Source organism: Muntiacus reevesi, chromosome 4 (genome assembly GCF_963930625.1).
Source record: "Muntiacus reevesi chromosome 4, mMunRee1.1, whole genome shotgun sequence".
In the NCBI taxonomy this organism is placed as follows: Eukaryota; Metazoa; Chordata; class Mammalia; order Artiodactyla; family Cervidae; genus Muntiacus; species Muntiacus reevesi.
The window spans coordinates 24,034,769-24,057,741 of NC_089252.1; the positions used below are offsets into that span (position 1 = coordinate 24,034,769).

General features: G+C 34.2%; 1 protein-coding gene across 3 annotated transcripts in view; it reads right to left on the reverse strand.

Annotated features, from left to right (window-relative positions):
- Positions 1-2,762: 2,762 nt before the first annotated feature.
- RNF138 (ring finger protein 138) overlaps positions 2,763-22,973 on the reverse strand; it is a 37,277-nt gene continuing 17,066 nt past the window's right edge. Inside the window, exons 2-7 of one of the 3 annotated variants that reach the window (XM_065932393.1) lie at positions 21,632-21,797; positions 19,760-19,875; positions 13,491-13,541; positions 10,684-10,795; positions 6,575-6,682; positions 2,763-5,007 (exon numbers count right to left, since the gene is read on the reverse strand). In XM_065932393.1, coding sequence (XP_065788465.1) covers positions 4,939-5,007; positions 6,575-6,682; positions 10,684-10,795; positions 13,491-13,541; positions 19,760-19,875; positions 21,632-21,797 — 622 coding nt within the window. In that variant the 3' untranslated portion in view covers positions 2,763-4,938. Of the gene's footprint in view, positions 5,008-6,574; positions 6,683-10,683; positions 10,796-13,490; positions 13,548-19,759; positions 19,876-21,631; positions 21,798-22,973 lie in introns of all 3 variants that reach the window. The other 2 variants (XM_065932392.1, XM_065932394.1) reach the window with 2 other exon arrangements.

Here is a 22,973-nt window from a genome sequence, read left to right on the forward strand (position 1 = left end):
TAACCTAGGCAATCATATAAAAGCTATTCAAGTCATCTGCTAATATTACAAACATTGCACTTTTTTCTTCTCAACAGGATGACAATCAGCTGATTATTCTTTATAAAGATTATTTTTAAAGATATTTTTTATTTAAAATTTCTTTTTCTGGATTATTTGTACTTCTTGGAGACAAAGACAACCCTCAGAATGGGAGAAAATAATAGCAAATGAAACAACTGACAAAGGATTAATTTCCAAAATATGTAAGTAGCTCATACAACTCAATACCAGAAAAACAAAAAACTCATTCAAAAAGTGCGAAAAAGACCTAAACAGACATTTCTCCAAAGAAGACATACAGATGGCTAATGAACACATGAAGACACTCAACATCACTCGTTATTAGAGAAATGCACATCAAAACTACAATGAGACACCACCTCACACCGGTCAGAACGGTCATCATCAAAAAGTCTACAAAGAGTAAGTGCTGGACAGAGTGTAGAGAAAAGGGAACGCTCTTGCACTGTTGGTGAGAATGTAAATTGATACAGCCACTATGGAAAATGGTATGGAGATTCCTTAAAAAACTAGGAATAAAACCACCATATGACCCAGCAATCCCACTCCTAGGCATATACCCTGAGGAAACCAAAACTGGAAAAGACACATGTATCCCATTGCAGCACTATTTATAATAGGTAGAACATGGAAGCAACCTAGATGTCCATTGACAGATCAATGGATAAAGAAGTTGTGGTACATATGTAAAATGGAATATTACTCAGCCATAAAATGGAATGCCTTTGAGTCAGTTCTAATGAGGTGGATGAACCTAGAACCTATTATACAGAGTGAAGTCAGTCAGAAAGAGAAAGATAAATATCGTATCCTAACGCATGTATACAGAACGGTACTGAAGAATTTACTTATAGGGCAGCAGTGGAGAAACATAGAGAATAGACTTGTGAACATGGGGAGAGGGGAGAAGAGGGTGAGATGTATATAAAGAGTAACATGGAAACTTACATTACCATATGTAAAATAGATAGCCAACAGGAATTTTCTGTATAGCTAAGGAAACTCAAACCCGGGCTTTGTATCGACCTAGAGGGGTAGGATGGGGAGGGAGATGGGAGGGGATATATGTATACCTATGGCTGATTCATGTTGAGGTTTGACAGAAAACAACAAAAGTCTGTAAAGCAATTATCCTTCAACAAAAAAATAAATAAATCCTTAAAAAATTGTAAAAAACAAAACAAAAATCCAGATTTTACAAACAAAATTTTACAGAAATTGAAGAGACCTGCCAGATGTAAACTTAACTGTTAAATTTGTACTGAATATACAGTAATAGTAAAGACAACAGACTCTATTTCAAGAACTCTGCATATTAACTCCTAATCTCCACAGTCCAAAGGTGATAGGCTAAACAATTTGTTCCAAACCACAGGAAGTGTATCAACTTGCAGAACCATCAAAACCAGGCTACCTAGTCCAAGAAACTAGGCTTGCTTGTTTTAAGAGATTTTAGTATCCCATGAAGATACATTTACTCCCTTCTTCTGTATCAACTGCAGCAGCCCTTTTTAAGCTTCTATTGGTAGTGTTACACACTACTACCAGAAAACACAGTCCTGACATATTAAAATCTTGTTCCTAACAAAATGCCCTTGAAAACAGTATGAGAAAGGTCAGGTTCTTACCTGGTTTCAGTGGAAAACCATTTGGTTACACTCTTCACCTGTTTTTCCAGTTATTACAAAAGGAAGACCAGTCAGTTTTCAGGTTTTATCTAGATGTGGAACCACTAGGAGTCAACATACATGAAAAAAGAACCACTTGTAATTCACTTAATTTTCACACAGAATTTAAAAGTAGCTTTAGAAGCAACTTTTTACCTTTTCTGTTCTGGACAAAAGACAAGTTATTGTAGGCGTCTGTAGACTAAAAACTGATCTAGAAATTTCAAAATAATATTGAACAAAAGTATCTGGATACAATCTTTACTGAGTGCTTCCCCCTATAAGAGTATAAAAACAGGCAAAACAATTTGTGATATTAGTGGCAAGTTGTCACTCAAATAAGAGGACTTATGGGATTCTCTGTATCCTCCTTTAATCCCTTGATAAAACTCATTTCTATTCCCCATCTTTTTCAGAACTGCACTGCCTAATTAGAAAATTACACTGCATACTAAGTGGTATCACAGAATGAGTTTTTAATTCATATTTCTATTAGAAGTTTTATACTGTATGTATTCACATGTATTCTGGGTCACACCTTTTCTACAAATATCATCACCTCCAGATAGGGTTTATTCTTTGAGTAGCAGCCCTAAGGGGTTCCTATCAAGTTATGATTCACTGAAGACTGTAATACTTACTAAGCATGCAACAGGTATATGACATTGTGTTTGGCAATACATTCTTATAACCCTGATACCTTATTTAAGGGTAACTTTTCCATTAAAAAGTGTCTGTTAACCAGTTAACTAGCTTTCTGCCTGGTTGCTATTAAATTGCAGGGCTTGAAAATCCTGCTGTGTGAACACTTGATAAAATAGCTTTGTAAGTTGATTAACATTTGAAATAAAGATAAAATAGGTTTGTAAAGTTACTCCCAACATACAGCATCAGCATGTGGTAGCTTTCTCCTATCCACGTTTTTAAATGCAAAATAATGGGTTATCTCCTACATGTCTTCCAGGATGAGTTATAAGAGTTAAATGCTATCATGTTTGCCTCTAGACAAAATTTTAATTAGACACACAAGTAGGAGAAAACCATGTTTAATTGAAAAATAAAGCAATACATCTCAAATAAGACTCTGCTTAACAACATAAACTTTTGAGGCCTGTTAAGTGGTACTGTGAAATTTAGGTGTAAAGTATCAACAGTTTCCTCCCTATTCCTAAACCACTGCTCAAAAGATGGGAGGTTTTCAACAAATATTTCCATACTGAGGAGTTCCCAGGTAACAGCGAGTAAAAGTTGGTATTTTCCTTATGAAAAAACGTTTATGAAAGACACACAAGACAATAAAATGGTATTTAACTAATCCACAAACTTCAAAACACAATGATGATCTCTATAATTTTCCTTTAAAGAAGTTCTCAAATCTCAGAATGGTTTTACTTGACATACTGGAAGTACTAAATTCTGAAAGAAAGTACTGAAGTTATTGCTTTAAACTGGAAAAATCTATAGTCAAAAGTCTTTTAAAAAAGAGTTCATTAAACAGCTATCCTTATAATTACACTCATGTAACCACAGAGAAACGTTCAAGTACATAGTAAACATCACTCTTTAGGATGACAGAAACAAGGTATATGTTAAGATGTATGGCTTTTTTGGTGATTGCTATTACTACCCATAAATAAAGTCATTACTATTTGACTGAAAAAGGTTTTTACAAAACTCCGTTTCAAAATTAACATTTTTATTAAATCAAGTTAAAAAAACATTCACTGTAGAAAAGTCAACAAGGGTTTTAACAAAACCAAAATATACCTTTTTATACAACATATGTATATATTAGCAGCAAACTACTTCTGAGATTTTATGTTTTTAGTTATTTAATTTAAAGAAAGCATAAACAGTTATATTAGTATGGAATGTCAGCTAATCCACTCTTCAGCTTTTTTCTGTGATTTGGGCCGTCTAGTACAAGTTATTTTATGATTTTCATTAATGAATACTAAGAATGAACTCAATTTTAACTAAAATGTAGTGAAACAGAGTGGCTGGTAGGATCCATCTCACTACTACAGTCCCGCATTATCTTTAAGATAACAAATGAGCACCATATAAACATATAATTGTGTAGGTGTGTAAACTCAATTTTTAAGGTGTCAGAGTAGCCAAATAGACAACTTAGCATTTGACTGTTACTTTAAAAATTTTGGTAACATACAAAATTTTAATCAACTCAGATAAACACATCAACCCCATATTACTTGTCCCTTTTAAAAATCTTAATAGAAATTCTGCATATAACCAAACAAATTGCATGCTTACATGTGTATATACACATACAAAAGTGCATGTATATATACATACACATCTTGAGCTTTGAACAAATTTCTAAATTGAGACGAAGTCAAACCTCTCATTTAAATATATAGAGAGAATGTAATATCACCAACTGCAAGTTTCTAATAAAAGGTTCATCATAGCTAACCAGCAATTCTGTTACTGAAAATTCTGAGGCCAAAGAGCTGTAATTCAGCTTACTGTACTTGAGGCTTACAAATTAGTCAGCCAAACAAACAAGATTTGACATTACCAACTGTTCACCAAAGAAATCAATTTTTCTCTTGATATTTCCTTCTAACAGCAAAAAGGAAATATCTATACAATGAGCTTTTGCTTTTTAAAGAGTTAAAATTATTAAAGAAATCTCACTAGTCTTCAAAAATACTAAACATCATATAAATACAATTTTCTTATAGTTGAATTCTTCAGCTAGATTCTGTATTTAAAAAAGTTTCCTTTGGATTGTTTCATTTAGCACTTCAAGTCTCCATTTGCAACTCAAATAACTGGCTCAGTTTTGTTAGGTTTATATTAATCACCATCATTCAGAATTTGGTACTATGTTACCTGTGTATAATAATGTCAATGGGAGGAACTGCACCAAATTTCAAAAGCAAGGAAAAATTCAAAAATATGTAATGCAAAAAAGATAAGTACAATAGGGATTCTCTTTTCACTATTAATGAAATATAATCCTTTTAATGTTTATAAAGATAATGTCCTAAGCTTTATCTTTTAACTTATCAAAAGAATTAAGTTTTTACACGGCCCACCTTTATTTTTCAATTAAACTAAAACAATAGACTGAATTACTTTTATTAATATACACATCAAGTTATTGAAATGGTGACTTCATGTAGTTTTCTCCTTAAAGATGGCACTTGCAGGTACAAAGATGCAGAGGTGTCTACAGCCTTCAGATGTTTACTTGAAAAGATTCTTCAACAGCAGTTTGATACTGGGTTTCCTCATCTAGCTGAAGATTCTAAAAAAAGTAATATTAACATGTCAATAAGAAAAACATACTCAATTACTCAATACTTTGCCCAATACATTACACATCTTGATACACATTACATATACTTGAAATCGTTTATGTTACAACATAAACTTAAAATATAAGATCTAAAATTTTAAAATTCATTTATAACTATTTATAAAAACTGATAAACAAAAGAGAGGATCAGCAGAGAATGAAATTTGAGAGTTACAATGCCTGATGCTAACCTGAATTAATAGCATCTTAATCATAATATAAAGATAACAACTAAAGTCCACTCAATCTGATTATACTATTACTCCTTAACTTAAAAAATTCTGTTTCCTTTCAATTATGGTCCATGGATTTGCTTTAAAATAGGCCTCCTCTTTTACAACTCGAATAATTAAAATTAAATGTTCTTCTGTGGCAAGGTAAAACAATCTGACAATCAGATCAAAAGTGGTTCACAAAATATATTTTTGTTTTTCTAAACATAATTCTCCAGATACAGTAACCTTACATTGAGAATTCAGAATAATCTATAATTATACCATAAAAATGCTAAAATTATCAGACTGAATTATCAGACCTGAATTCTACATATATTTGACCATTTTTATACAGTATCACTAAAAAGTGCAAATTATACAAAATAAAAATATATATCAAGAATGATGTAATTTCAACACTGAGGGGCAGGGATGTGTAAATTCTGTTCCTGCCAATCTCAGAATTGCCCATGCCTGTGCTCACCTAAACAGGAAAACAAATATGAACCATTTTTTGTCAGGCTGAATCTTAATAAGACTTTTAATTCACTGAAGATGAATAAAATGCAAATTCATAATTAATAAAAGTCATCTAATTTTTTTAAACTATCAAGACACATTTGGGAAGTAAAAATTAAATTCATGCTTTGCTCTGGAGATCCATTTTTATATAACTTCCCTCATGTACTCTGTTAAAGCAGTGAACTAAGGCCAGAATCTACTATTCAACCTGGCTTTACCCTGGGTCAGGAAGATCCCCTAGAGAAGGGACCCACTTCAGTATTCTTGCCTGGACAATTCCATGGACAGAGGAGTCTGGTGGGCTACAGTCCATGGGGCTGCAAAGAGTCAGACACAACTGAGTGACTAACACTCTCACTTTCATTACTTAATAAATAAGCTCTGCATTTTTAAAAAGAATGTCTCTCACATGTAGATATTATGAGTTTAACAAGCTATTTATACTACACAAGAAATACATCCTCTAGCTGTCATACCAACTTTACTTTTCTAGCAGGTATAATTTTTCTTAAATCTAGATAATATTCATATAAATGAGCATCTTGTTAATCCGGGGTTTGCTAATCCTCTATTAATAATCTCTTTAGTATAGGAGGTGGACAATAAATTCACCACTTATACAAACCAAAGTTCACCTATGTTATTATAAAAGCAACAGAACTTGCTCTATATTCATCCAACATAATACAGTATTTCACCTCAAAACTCATCTAGACTGAAAGGTTAATGTGACTTCAATATTTAAAAAGTATTTTCTTAATATTGAAAAATTCACTTACCACAAATTCTCCATAATCAAACTGATGTCTTTGATTTAGATGACTAACAAAATTTCTAGTAACCTGGCTAGGATCTCCCCAAGGAAGAGACACACAAATAGGACATGTCTATAAGAAACAGAATATTTCAAATAAAAAATTATGAAAATAACATTATTATTGAAAGTATTAAAACATGTTACCAAAAAATTTTACATAAAGCACTTCTAAGGGCCAAATTTCATGACTAGATTATTTCTAGACCAAATTACCTTAGACAAAGTATACTAATCTGATGCAACACAATAAAAAGAGAGATATTATATATTCTGTTACTTAAATCTGATTATTCTACTTTTAACAAAAACACCACATCCAGCCTTAACCAACTGTAATGACAATTACCGTTAACCAGTATGTATTCTCTGTTCAAGGGACTCTCAAAGCAAGAACACTGAAGTAGTTTGACACCCCCACTATGGACCACATTTTGTCAGAACTCACCACTATGACCCATCTGTCTTGGGTGGCCCTGCACCACATGGCTCATAATTTCACTGAGTTACACAAGGCTGTGACCCATGTGATCATTTTGGTTAGCTTTCTGTGATTTTGGTTTAACAAATACAAAAAGGCAAAATGGTTATCTAAGGAGGCCTTACAAACAGCTGAGAAAATAACAGACGTGAAAGGCAACAGAGAAAGGGAAAGACATACCCAACTGAATGCAGAGTTCCAAAGGATAGTAAAGAGACATAAGAAAGCTTTCTTAGGTGAACAATGCAAAGAAACAGAGGAAAACAATAGAATGGGAAAGACTAGAGATCTCTTCAAGAAAATCAGATACCAAGGCAACATGTCATACAAAGATGGGCACAATCAAGGACAGAAAAGGCAAGAACCTAAGAGAAGCAGAAGAGATTAAGAAGAGGTGGCAAAAATACTCAGAACTGGACAGAAAAGATCTTAATAATCTAGATAACCATTATGGAATGGCCACTCACCTAAAGTCAGACATCTTGGAGTATGAAGTCAAGTGGGCCTTAGGAAGAATTACTATGAACAGAGCTAGTGGAGGTGATGGAATTCCAGCTGAGATATTTCAAATCCTAAAAGATGATGCTGTTAAAAAGTGCTGCACTTAATATGCTAACAAATTTGGAAAACTCAGCAAAAGCCACAGGACTGGAAAAGGTCAGTTTTCATTCCAGTCCCAAAGAAGGGCAATGTCAAAGAATGTTCAAACTACCATACTACTGTGCTCATTTCATGTTAGCAATGCTCATGTTGATGAAGCCTAAGAGGAACCAGAGATCAAACTGCCAACATCCACTGGATCACAGAAAAAGCAAGAGAATTCCAGAAAAGTATCTACTTCTGCTTCATTGATTACGCTAAGCCTTTGACTTTGTGGATCACAACTGGAAAATTCTTAAGAAGATGCCAGACCACCTTACCTGCCTCCTGAGAAACCTATATGCAGGTCAAGAAGCAAAAGTTAGAACCAGACATGGAACAATGAACTGGTTCAAAATTGGGAAAGGAGTATGTCAAGGCTGTATATTGTCACCCTGTTTATTTAATTTCTATGCAGAGTACATCATGCAAAATGCCAGGCTGGATGAATCACAAGCTAGAATCAAGACTGCCAGGAGAAGTATCTGCAACCTCATATAAGCAGATGATACCACTCTAATGGCAGAGACTGAAGAAGAACTAAAGAGCCTCTTGATGAAGGTGAAAGAGGAGTAAAAAAGTTGGCTTAAAATTCAACATTCAAAAAACTAAGATCATGGTATCTGGTCCCAATACTTGATGGCAAACAAATGGAAAAAATGGAAACAGTGAGCGGTTTTATTTTCTTGGGCTCCAAAACTCACTGCAGATGGTGACTGTAGTCATAAAATTAAAAGACTCTTGCTCCTTGGAAGAAAAGCTATGACAAACCATATTAAAAAGCAGACACATCACTTTGCCAACAAAGGCCTATAGTCAAAGTTACAATTTTTCCAATAGTCATGTACAGATGTTCTCACATCTGTTGGGTCATAAAGAAGGCTGAGCACTGAAGAATTGATGTTTTCGAACTGTGGTATGAGAGAAGACTCTTGAGAGTTCCTTGCACTGCAAGGAAATCAAACCAGTCAATCTAAAGGAAATCAATCCTGAATATTCATAGGAAGGACTGATGCTGAAGCTGAAGCTCCAATACTTGGCCACCTGATGCAAAGAGTCAACTCACTGGAAAAGACCCCGATGCTAGGAAAGTGTGAAGGGAAAAGGAGAAAGGAGCTGCAAAGCATGAGATGGTTAGATAGCATCACTGACTCAAAAGGATGTAAGTTCGAGCAAACTCTAGGAGATAATGAAGGAAGGACAGGGAAGGCTGGCATGCTGCAGTACAAGGGGTTGCAGAGTCAGACATAACTTAGTGACTGAACAACAGAATATATTCTCATTAGAGTCATAAAAAAACTGTGATATAATAATTATTACTAGTTCAACATCATTTATAAGATGAAAGGAAAGGAAGCTTTAAATTGTATCCTTAAGGTTTGAAACTGAAAGTGAACACTGCTTAGTCGTGCCTGACTCTTTGCAACCCCATGGTCTATACAGTCCATGGAATTATCCAGGCCAGAGTACAGGTGTGGGTAGCCTTTCCCTTCTTCAGATCTTCCCAACCCAGGGATCAAACCCAGGTCTCCCATGATGCAGGTGGATTCTTTTAGCAACTGAGCAACAAGGGAAGCCCCTAAAGGTTTAAAGTACATCTTAAAAAGTGAATGAATTAGACAGAAATGAAACAAAGCAGAACTTCAGTAACTGGACTATAGACAAAGTTTGTGCTATATTGAATATAATGCAGCAACAAAAAAATCACTAATGCAATATAAAACAAATGAAATGAAATCTCTTAAATATGTGATTTTTCCCTAGAGATGTCTTTTGGCACTGCTAAACAGTAACAGACTCTCTCCTAATGAGGAAAGTAGATGGGGTATCTCCATGACAACACATGGGTCTTCGAGGGCATACTGAGCCACACTTCCACAACTTTTCTCTAGTATAGCCACTAAAATTGCTTAGATGTATACACAATCCTTATTTTATCTATATTTTCCTTCTAACTTCTAAGGAAAACATTCATGTATCAAAATGGGAAGTAGTTCTTCCAGCTCAGTTTGTGTTTCACCCACAGCTGAAACTGAAACTCATGTTGGAGCTGGAGGCCCATGAACACAATGGTGGAATCCTGCACTCCCCTCTACCTCCTTCCATCATCAGAAAGGTCCCACCACTTCCCATACATCCTCAAAACAGCATCAAAAAGATATGAATCCATCAAAAAGAAAGTATGATTCTTTTCCTTCTTTGCTTTATGTTCTCATGTAGAATGTACCACATTATGTGTGTGCTTATGTGCTAAGTCACTTCAGTAATGTCTGACTGCAGCCCTACGGACTGTACCCCGCCAGGCTCCTCTGCCCGTGGGATTCTTGAGGCAAGATTACTGGAGTGGGTTGCCATTTCCTTCTCCAGGGGATCTTCCTGACCCAGGGATCAAGCCCACGTCTCTACCGTCTCCTGCACTGGCAGGCGGGTTCTTCACCACTAGCACCAGCATTCTGCAAAGACACCATTTACAAAGCTCCCCTCAGTAACGAGTCCTCAGTGCACCTTTCCTCACTCTGCACTTTTCCACGCTCTGCTCTTACTTTACCCTCACAATAAGCGTCTCTCTTCTTATAGTTACTGGGATTTTTTTTTTAATAAGATTTTTTTTTGTTTTGATGTGGACAATTTTTAAAGTCTTTACTGAATTTATTACAGTATGCTTCTGTTTTAAGTTTTGATTTCTTGGCCACAAGGTAGGTAGGATCTCAGAGATCCCAGACCAGGTATCGAATCCCTACCCCCTTGCACTGGACTGCCAGGGAAGTTCCTAGTTACTAGAATTTTAAGTATCTCATTTTGCTTCATAGTTATCAATCTTTTGATGACAAAATATACCTTACTGATAATGCCCCATCCAAATCTAAATTAACCACTGTCCCGTGTACAGATGAAGGGAAATAAATAGAACAGCATACCTTAAACAGAAGACTGTCGTAAACATACATACTTACCACAGGAACTATCTGAAATAGGTGATTACTGTTACAATGATCCAGTAAACGCTGCCTGGTAAAATTTGATTCTTGACACAAGGGACACTTAAAGGTAGGATGCCCAGAAGAACTATAAAACAATTTTAAATGAAGCATACTGAATTTGAAATTGTAATGTAAGAATGATGCACTCCTATTTTTGATCAATTACTATTTCTTTCTTTAAAAGTTACAGTTATCAAACTAATCAAAGATTCTCTCATTTTTTGAAAACTATGTTTTCAGTAAACAATCTACAAGAGATATTCCCAGACAATCTTAGTTTACAGTTCTCTTATTGTCTAGGAAGAACTTTCTCATGGTGCCTCTAAAATAGGCCTTAACAAAAAGAAAAACAAACCCAGTTGTCCCATTTATTAAGTAGATTTGAACAACTTAATTCAGTCATTAATTTAATGTAAACAGTAGACATCACTGTATATCTCTTGAAAATTTTAAATATTCCATTGTATCCCAGTATGGAAACACCATATCTAGGAAATTAAAATTTTTTAAAGACTTCCGTAAATATGGTATATAACTGTAATTTATCCTAGTTTCTAAGAGTATACACACAAAATTCACAGAAAAATGAAAATATCAATTATCAAAATGATCAACATTTCAAAATATTTTGAGGATCATACATCACTGGCTTTTAATCCCTCAATTTCAGCAAGGGACAGTTCAATACTGACAACTCTGTATAAATTATGCATGGAAGAAACCTGACCACAGTGACACAGAAAAGCTAACTACTTCTAATTTAATATCATCCGTAAACCAACTGATTCCTTTCTAAACTGCTAACTTCCAGCATTATGTCTGATGACTTAATTGAATTTAAAATTTTTAATTTAAAAATCCATCATTGGAGAAATGTCTGCTTAGTTCTTTGGCCCATTTTTTGATTGGGTCGTTTATTTTTCTGGAATTGAGCTGCAGGAGTTGCTTCTACATTTTTGATATTAATTCTTTGTCAGCTGCTTCATTTGCTATTATTTTCTCCCATTCTGCAGGCTGTCTTTTCACCTTGCTTATAGTTTCCTTCATTGTGCAAAAAGCTTTTAAGTTTAATTAGGTCCCATTTGTTTATTTTTGCCTTTATTTCCATTACTCTGGGAGGTGGGTCATAGAGGATCCTGCTATGGTTTATGTCAGAGAGTGTTTTGCCTGTGTTTTCCTTTAGGAGTTTTATAGTTTATGGTCTTACATTTAGATCTTTAATCCATTTTGAGTTTATTTTTGTGAATGGTGTTAGAAAGTATTCTATTTTCATTCTTTTACAAGTAGTTGACCAGTTTTCCCAGCACCACTTGTTAAAGAGACTGTCTTCTCTCCATTGTATATTCTTGCCTCCTTTGTCTAAGATACGGTGTCCATACGTGTGTGGATTTCTCTCTGGACTTTCTATTTTGTTGCATTGATCTATATTTCTGTCTTTGTGCCAGTACCATACTGTCTTGATGGCTGTAGGTTTGTAGTATAGCCTGAAGTCAGGCAGGTTGATTCCTCCAGTTCCATTCTTCTTTCTCTTGATTGCTTTGGCTATTCGAGGTTTTTTTGTATTCCCATACAAATTGTGAAATTATTTGTTCTAGTTCTCTGAAAAATACCGTTGATAGCTTGATAGGGATTGCATTGAATCTATAGATTGTTTTGGGTATTATACTCATTTTCACTGTACTGATTCTTCTGATCCATGAACATGGTATATTTCTTCATCTATTTGTGTCATCTTTGATTTCTTTCATCAGTGTTTTATAGTTTTCTATATATAGGTCTTTTGTTTCTTTAGGTAGATTTATTCCTAAGTATTTTTATTCTTTTCGTTGCAATGGTGAATGGAATTGTTTCCTTAATTTCTCTGTTTTCTCACTGTTGGTGTATAGGAATGCAAGGGATTCCTTTATATCCTGCAAGTTTACTATATTCATTTATTAGCTCTATTAATTTTCTGGTGGAGTCTTTAGGGTTTTCTTCATAGAGGATCATGTCATCTGCAAACAGTGAAAGTTTTACTTCTTCTTTTCCAATCTGGATTCCTTTTATTTCTTTTTCTTCTCTGATTGCTGTGGCTAAAACTTCCAAAACTATGTTGAACAGTAGTGGTGAGAATGGGCATCCTTGTCTTGTTCCTGACTTTAGGGGAAATGCTTTCAAGACAAATGGATAAGAAAACTGTGGTACATATACACAATGGAATATTGCTCAGCTATTAAAAAGAATGCATTTGAATCAGTTCTAATGAGGTGGATGAAACTGGAGCCTATTATACAGAGAAAGTAAGTCAGAAAGAAAAACACCAATACAGCATATTAACACACACATATATATATAATTTAGAAAGATGGTAATGATGACCCTATATGCGAGACAGCAAAAGAGACACAGATGTAAAGAGCAGATTTTTGGACTCTGTGGGAGAAGGCGAGGGTGGGATGATTTGAGAGAATAGCATTGAAACATGTATCTTATCATATGTGAAATAGATCATCAGTCCAGGTTTGATGCATGAGACAGGGTGCTCAGGGCTGGTACACTGGGATGACCCTGAGGGATGGAATGGGGAGGGAGGTGGAAGGGGGTTCAGGATGGGGGACAAATGTACACCCATGGCTGATTCATGTGAATGTATGGCAAAAACCACCACAATATTGTAAAGTAATTAGCCTCTAATTAAAATAAATTTTTTAAAAAATTAAAATAAAAATAAAAAATAAAAATCCATCATTACAAAATGATGGGTATTATTTACTAAAGTAATAGAAATTTCCAAAGCTTACCTTGTATTCTCTTGGTAAGTTTCTGTGTTATCAGATGCAGATGTTTCACTCCTGTTACTTAAGAATCATTGGTAGGGGGTGGGGGAGGGAAGAGAAGTTAATACCTCAAGTAATAAAGCACGATACAGATTCATTACCAGACAATGAAGACAACTAGTCTGAATTTGTTCGAAAAGCCTGAACTTCAAATAGTTCTGAACTATGACATAATTATGGCATTATTTTTTAAATAAATTCTGGTAAGAAGACTGCTTATGATGTCCTTATCATATCCTCTAAAAATTAACTTAGACATAGTTGCAAAAGTATAAAGAATACAGAATTCTGCAGAATTATCTTAAATCCACAGCATGAATATTTCCCCAAGTCCTTTAGACTTTCAAATTAAGAGACTCTCTACCTCTACCTGGACTAGTAAGTTTTTGAATGCTGGGGCAGGATCAAGAATTTGTGAACTTTCTGGCTTGTAACTAGGACATAGCTTAAAGTTGCAGCATCCAAAATGGAGGTTAAGAAAATATTTGAATGTTCACTATGTTTATATTTTCCAAAAAGGAATTAGGCTTTCTGACATTTAACATACAAAACAACTTGATGTCCTCACTCGGACCCCATGCCAGTGTCATGTGTCACTTGCAGTATTTGAGAAATCCCAAGAAAGGTGGGCATGCTATGGGGATTGTCAGCTATGCATTACAGAATTTTATCAATGTAGTCAATTTTATAAAAGCAAGACCTTTCAATAGCAGAAATATTAAAATAAAAATGAGATAGGCAGTGGACCAAAAAACTGTACCACACAAGAGCTTTGCTTACATCTGAGTATCAGAGTTAAAGAGTTGTAAAGCTTAGAAAACTGATTATTCATTTTTCTTTTAATAAAATGACAAGCAATACTGTATCATCTACCTAACAGATGTTCTCCAATGACGGTCATTTCCCTTCTGGGAAAATACTGTTGTTGTGTCTCCACACATATTCTCTGCAAGGAAGCTTCCCTGATTTCATACTCAAATAGAAGGCTATTAACCATTATTTTGTATCTTTTTAGCAGTTATTAATCTGTTTCTGCAGGTAAAGGTAGAAACTAAAAACTGCTTTTAAAATAAATTTACACTATGGAGGTTACATTCATTAAAAGGATGTTATGACTTTACAAAAAAACAGGATGTCACCTGTTTTTTTTAAGTCTCATATCTATACTTGGTAACAGATTTTTAAACTGTTTTCAAATCTTCCAAATAAATATAATCATTGGGTTTTGAACATGCCCTTATAAAACATTATAAAAACTTTCAAATGGTTTGTAAGAGTAACTGTAACATCAAAGAAGATAAAAATTTCAACAAAAGCCCTTCTGATATTTATCAAACAGGATTGAAAAATATAGGAATCTCAACCTATGACATATTTCTTCCATTTGGATCTATTATTTCGTGTGTTGTAGGATCTTTTTCAGCCATGATAGTCATCAATACCAAGTATCAATAATCTAAAGATTTGGACCTAAATCAAATCTTTAAATTATTGTCACTGTATTAAATCAAGATTTTAAGAAATTTTAGAAATCATAGTCGGCAACATTGTTTTCAATAAAAATACTATTAAAACTTTAAGAATGAAAATATTTTATAACATTAAATAAAGCAAACTTATTAACTGGTTGAAAATTGCTTAAAAATTCTGTGTTGGTTTCTGCTGTGCAAACTTCTCTTTAAAGTAACTTTTTCATCTTAACTATTGCCATGCTTTATAAAATAAAGTATCAATCAGTACTATAAAATACATGCTTAGTCTTAAAATAAACACACACATACTGGGAGTATAGTCTCAATTTTTTCCACTGGTAGGGTACACAATCACAAAACTTTCAATTTAAAGCATTTTAATATCAAAGTTAATGCCCTTTTAAAATGCTTTTCCCCTCCACCTCCTCTTACAGTTCTCTACTTTCCATTATTACTTAGTTATCATCATCATTCTAGCTCTTCCTGACTATCCTGTATCATGCCTACACTACTACTGGTAGCATACTCGTATACTCTAGAAACATATGAATGAGCTCAACAATAGAATATCTATTACTGGCAACCATATTATCAATTTTTAAAAAATGATCATTTTATCCGATACAGAAAAACCATTCAATAAAATTCAACCTCCATAAATGGAAACAAAAAACCCTCTGATCACCCACAATGCTTTTAAAAATATAAATGCCTAAACTTTAGATAGCAGACTATCTGGGAATGGAGCCAGACATACATACTTTTATAACCACATAAAAGATTCTAATTTGAGTAAGAACTATTCTATGGAGAAATCTTAAAATTTAGGATGACAGAATCACAGAACAAATGAAGAATATCTATGTTAAAAAACTGTAGTAAACAACTAAACTTAATAATAAAATTTTAGACACATTCCCACTAAATCAAGAATTTTTAAAAGGTACCTCTTATTTAATACTGATAGTCTATTTAATACAATAAATCAAGTATGAAATAAAGCAGTAAGAAACAAAATTGCACTGACAAATCAAATAAGTTTCTATGTAATAAATCCAAAAGAATACATAGGAAAATTATTTAGAACTATTAGAACTAGTCACCAAGGTTTCTAAATACAAAATTAAATTACATAAAAATCCTTAATATTCCTACTCACTAGTAATAACCACTTAGATTACAAAACAAGAAAAAAAAAAGATCTATTTGTACAGCAAAAAAAACTAAAGGCTTTCCTAGCAACTAACACTTTCACTGTCACTACTACTAGGAAAAGATGCGTGTGTGTGTGTATGTGTGTGTGTGTGTGTGCGCGCACATGCGTGTGTGCGTGCGCTCAGTCGTGTCTGACTCTTTCCCACCCCTCAAGGACTGCAGTCCACCAGGCTCCTCTGTCCATGGGATTCTCCAGGAAAGAATACTGGAGTAGGTTGACATTTCCTTCTCTAGGGGATCTTCCCAACACAGGGATTGAACCCATGTCTCTTAAGTCTTCTGCATTGGCAGGCAGGTTCTTTACCACTAGCTCCACCTGGGAAGCCAGGAAAGGATATACTAGAACATACTCATGTGTGCTCTACATGGACCTCTTTTAGTGCATTTTTTTTTAATGGAGAGACAAACAGATGGGAAATGGTGGGAAAAATAAGTATCACATGATGCCAATTCTCTCCAAATTAATATATGATTTCAGTAAATTCAAACAATGCTGCCAATTAAAACCTCTACAGGAATTTTTGGGAAGCCCAAAAGTCTGATCCTAAAATCCATGTGGAATAGCAAAGAGCTAAAAATAAGAGAAACAATTTAATAAGTACAACAAGAAGAACTTTCCCTAGCTGATGTGATATTAAAACCTACTGTTAAAGCCACAATAATTACTGTAACATGGTTCTTGAGGAATAAATGAAGCAACACAAAAGAATAGAGATGTATAGGACCAAAATGGCATCATAAATCAGTGGGAATGAATAGACTCCTCAATGAATGGTACTAGGACAAATGGTTATCACCTGGGGAAAACTTTTCCTACCTCACATTATACATCCAAAACAAATGCACAGGATATAAACACCATGAATAAGACTAGAAGCCCATTCTATTAATACTAGATTAAAAAAAAGACCGACAAGTAAACAGGAAAGACTTCAGAGTAACTAACACTTGATCTAAGTTTACTAAGAGAAGAAAAAGTCCACTAGCTGGCAAAGAGTATGGGTTAGAACAGAGGTAAAAGTGTGGAGGTGAGGGAATGATGATGATTATGATGATGATGATAATTAAAAACTAGCATTTAGGGAATTCCCTGGAGGTCTAGTGGTTAGGGGGCTTCCCTTGTGGTTCAGTTGGTAAAGAATCTGCCTGCAATGTGGGAGACCTGGGTTCGATTCCTGGGTTGGGAAGATCCCCTGGAGAAGGGAAAGGATACCCACTCCAGTATTCTGGCCTGGAGAATTCCATGAACTAAATCCATGGGGTTACAAAGAGTCAGACATGACTGAGCAACTTTTACAACTAGTGGTTAGGACTCTGGGACTTTCACTGCTGAGACTACAGGTTCAATCCCTGGTCAAGGAACTAAGATTCCACAAGCTGCATGGTGTGACCAAAACAGAAAAGGAAAAAAAAAAAAAAGCTTAAAACTGATTGTTTTACTTGTATTAACCTATTTATTGGTTAATACAATATTGACCAATCTATTTATTTATTTACTGACTCCCAATCTAATAAGGTGTTTAATAGTATCATCACTACCCCTTTCTCTTTCAAACAAATCAGAAAACTCAGGTACACTTTCTTGCCAAACTCATACAATTAGTAAAGGAAAGAGCCTGGTACCCAGGCAGTCTGGCTCCAAGCCTTCATGTTTAACAACTAAGTTATTCTGTTTCTCAAGAATGGAAAGGATATGGTGGGAATAATTCAACACAGCTAAGGCATAGGATGCAGTAATGAATAACCAAGAAAGACAAAGGCTAAAAAAGAAAGGTGAGGGCAAATAAGAAAGGGCTTTAGAATACGGGATTTTGTCTTATTAAGCTAGCTGCTGAATTAGATCATGGAATCCCTTGAGAATTTTTATATTCTCTTTCCATAAAAATGTACACATAGTACCTACACACAAAACGGCAGTTTAGGTAGTTCACAGAGCTGTTACTGGCCCATGGAATTCAGGATGAGAAACACTGCTATGGGGCCATGGACGTCATTGACAAGGTACAGAGGGAAGGTACAAAGACAGAGAAAAAGGTCAGAGCTACACTTCTGAAATACACTTTTGACAATAGCATGCAGGACAGACTAAAGGAGGATCACCAACTAAAAGAATACTCCAACAGTTCAAGTGAGAGATGATGGAGACTTGATGGGGAAATGACAATAGGGCAGAAGAAGAATACAGATAAGGAATACTGCTATTACCTACGACCGACTGGACCTGGGGAACAAGAGGGAAGAAGGCATGTCTCATGAGAAGAAAACTGAGTTATTTAACAAGCCATGACTGCCCACATCATATACTAGGAACTTTGATAAGAGACAGAGACATGATTGTTGAACAAGACAAAGATAATCCCGGCACTTAAGAATAATCTACTGAGTTAATAAAAAATTGTTGAGTAATTCCAATATAGCAGAAGTACAACTTAAAAAAAAAAATCAGAAGGAATGAACCTAAGGGGATAAAAAGAAATTTTAAAAAATCACAAAATAGGAGTGACCAATTTCATCCAATGACACTGAGCCAAGTAAAATGAGAAGGCTAGTAACCTAAAAAACAAGTGATCCAAAAAATTATGAAAGACCTTTACCAGAACAGTTTTAACTAAGGAGTTGAGAAGAAGCTTTATTATAGTATGAGTGCTTAAGAGAGGCTAAATTACTGAAAATTAGCAACAAGTGAAATGAAATGCTACTAAAATAAAATGTTAAAGACTTTGCTTAACATGTCGTCTCCTGGGAGCCTTTCTATAATACTGCCAATACTGCCTTTCTTTACACAATTGTGTGTGCTTGCTGTTGAGTTTTTAAAAATAAAACATTTCATTGTTTAGAGATACATCCATGGGTGGCAATACTATAAAGAAAACAAAAGAATGAATAACCCAAAAAAGAGGACAGTGATTATCTCTGGGATTATGGGGTTCAAATGGAGCATGGGCATTCAAGGAGACTCTAAGGGGCTGGAAAATGCTATATAATTTTTGATATGGGTTAGTGAATAACCAGGGATTTGCTTTGTGACTAATTTTTAAACCACACATGTGCATTCTGGCCATTCTTATGCATAAAATACATTTCATAAAAATGTTTAATATACATAAACCTGAGACAATAAGATACATATCAAACCAAACCCTAGCTTTAAAAGAATTGAGACTAAAATAGAACTAATAATAGTACCAAGTCTCCCTTTTACATGACATTTTTTATCAAAATAAAAATTTCAAACAACTAGTAAAAAGATTCTAGTTTGTAAAGACATTACTGAAAAGGGATTTCCTCTAGTTTTCAAGTAATTTTACCTGCAAAAGAAAATACCTTCAATTCACAAATCTATTTTTTACTCAAACATATAAATTTTCTTAAAATAATTCTTACATAAGCTTAAATTAAGCACAATTTCCCAGATTCAATTTAACATGTGTCAAACTTATGAAGACAGGCAATTAAAAAATATAAACACACATAAATAAAACAAAAAATACCTTAAATAGCCTCTCCCAAATTTCCATTTTAACGATAAAAATAAATATTACTTACCTGTTCCCTACTGAATCTTGAGAGATCTGAAAGTTTGGAATGACAGAAGAAACACCATATTCATCTTGATACTTCTTACAAGATTTGTAATGATGTCTCATGCGATAGAATTTAATCTGTAAATTATTGATTAAAAAAGCAATGTGACTTTCAGAAGAACAAGCATTATATGATTCCACTTCTGTAAGGCGGAAGAGAATTCAGAGAAATAATGTAGAACATAGGTTACTAGATGGGGTTGGGAAGATGGCGGGGCGGGGGGAACATCAAGTTACAAGTTAACAGGTACAGACTTTCTGTTTGGGATGATGAAAAAATTCTGGAAACAGATAGTGGTGACTGTTACACAATACAGTAAATGTACTTAATACCACTGTATTGTACACTTAAAAATGGTATGTTTTCTACCTTACCATTCATAATACTGCACTCTTAATTGTTCACTTGATGCCTCATTAAATTGTGTAATATATGTGTGTACATATACTTAACACATATATATCATACACATATCATGTTTCCTTAGCAAATGGAAATATATGTAATGTTTATTATATAAAAAATAAGGTTTACCATAATCTTTCACTTATTGAAAAAAAACTAAGAAAAGGCTATTTTACATTATGTATTTTTCACCATATTAAAAATTTTAAAAATCTTTAATGTATTGTGACTTTTAATTTAAAAGGGAACTCAGTAAGATTTGAGACACTGCCAACAAGAGGAAAAAAACAAGACAAAAACAGGTAAGTAAATATTTCATTTAAACAACAGTTTTTTTTTTTAAAGTAAATGATTTAATTCTAAAAATAAGAAGTTTCTGTCCATTAGATGCAGAGAAAATGGAGATGAGTCTAACTGTCCATAAACTGACCCTATAAATTAATAAATAATTTTACACTTGAAAATAATACTATTAATACACACAAAGTAATATTAAAAATTATTAAGAAGTTGCCTCATGGCAGTGGGCATATTTTTCTTTCTTTAACTACTGTAACCTGGCAGAGTTAGAAAATGCTTTAAAAAACTAAGTTCCCAAATTAACACTTGGAACATTTTTCAGTTTCTCTCTAAGGAGCAGAGCCAGAAATTTCAAGTATACTTTCCAACTTCACTTCATTGCCTTGTCAGTTAACACCTCCCTTAAAGAGATGGAAAATCAGGTATGTCTTGTGTGAATGCATAAAACAGCAATTGGTTTTGCTCAATGACTTTATTAGCTGTTTGAGAAAGTGGCTGTGATAAATCTTTAAATAAACCAATATACTCAAATCCTAACTACCTCTCACCATTTCACTCCCTCTCCAAATGACAAAATAAAATCCAGATTGGAGAAATAACGTCGGTTAATTGCCAATACCTGATTTTTTCCATCTGTTCCTTAAAAAGTAAGGAGTTTTCTGCCAAATACTTTGTGATTTTTTTAGATAAACACATAAATATCCAAGTACAGTGGGCAGTTAGAGTTCCCCATGACTACATAATCCATTTGGTCCATTTCTACAGGCAAAATTACAATAATAATGCCACCAAAAAAACTACTTAAGAACTGAAAGTGTACCAGAATGGGATTTAAGGGAGTTAAATGCCATTTTGTTCATTCAGTTCATTTAGTAGGTTAATCAAGAGTGATTATTTTGAAAAAATGCCATGCTAAACATTACGGCAAATTCAAGGATGTAACTTCTGGTCTCTGCTCTCAGTAAGTTTATTATCTAGGAAGATGTACAGCCACAGCTTTTCTGGTCTTTTTTACCCTATTCCCAACCTAAATAATTTCTCTTCAAAACAGTACACACCAAGACAATTCAAACAGAAATTTCAGAACAGAAGCTTGACTTTCAAAGAACTATATCACATTTACTCTACCTGTTTTGCACAGCATCTGCAGCTACCAGAAAATTTCCTCATGATATTTTCAAGGTCTAAGGCCCGTTCAGGACATGCTCTCTCTCTTCTAGTCACACTTCCACGACAGAGGGGACAATGTATTCCACTTTCTCTCATTGCAGTCAGGAAACACTTTCTACAGAAACTAAACCAAACATATGTGACACTTTACTACAGGAAAAAGTACTCTTTTCATTTTAATGATTAAACACAGCAGTTATGAATACGTAATAATGATAGGGTATTTGTATGTGAATAAATCTTGAATTTTTAAAACTATATATTAATTTCTCAGTATAAGACTAGTGTCTGGACTAGATGGGAATATAAAAGAAACTACACACAAGTCTTTTAACTTTTAACATAATACAGGAAAAATAGATATTATATAACATTATCAGAGAAAGCATGGTACAAAAGAATGACTGGATCTTATCCCGTGTTACTTAGCAGCTGTGTGATTTTTAGGCGACACAGTTAACCACAATGGGTCTCCATTTCCTCCCCAAACAACTGAGAGAATGGACCACACATGAGCTTTTGTCTCAAACTGACGTACTTCAAGATGTTGTTCTACATGATATGAATATGTCTCCTACAGAAACTTATTTCAGAAACTGAAGTATTCAAAGCTATTAAGGTTTCTCTGCTACAGAAACAAAATGTTGCCCAAACTTCTGTGATGAGGATACATGAAAATTCCCACAATATGCAATGGAATGTGATTTGAGAAATACTTGAGAATCCATCCAGTTCTAAATATCTATAACCAACATTCTAACTGCAACCAAGTTCACCAAAATCTTCTCCCCTAACCTAAACAAATACCAAAGTTGAATCTCTTGCTTTTAGAAAAATGATAAAAATCACAGCCATCTCTATCTGGGATCCAGAATCATTTAATCCAAACCCCTATAAACACAAATACAAATCTTTCACATCTATACTATCAAAAGTTGAGAGGTAAAAGTATGATAAGGTATCACTCTGAGTTTCTCAACTATGTAGCATTGAACAAGTGACTTCTTTAAAATCAGTTTCCTCACACATACAATAATGTTACTATGTATACTTGACAGGCTTGTTCGGAGTTAATCCTCTAAAGATAGATCATGTTAAAAAAAAAAAGACAGGTCATGTAGTAAAATACTTACTACAGTATTTTTGACAGTCAGGAAAGTGTTCAATAAATAGAAGGTAACATCACTAACCCACTTCCAAGGAGTGGCTGGTGCCCAGGCGCAGGATGGCCAAGAGGAGCTACTCCATGTTCAAGGTCAGGAGGGGTGGCCTTCAGAAGATACCCCACGTCCAAGGTAAG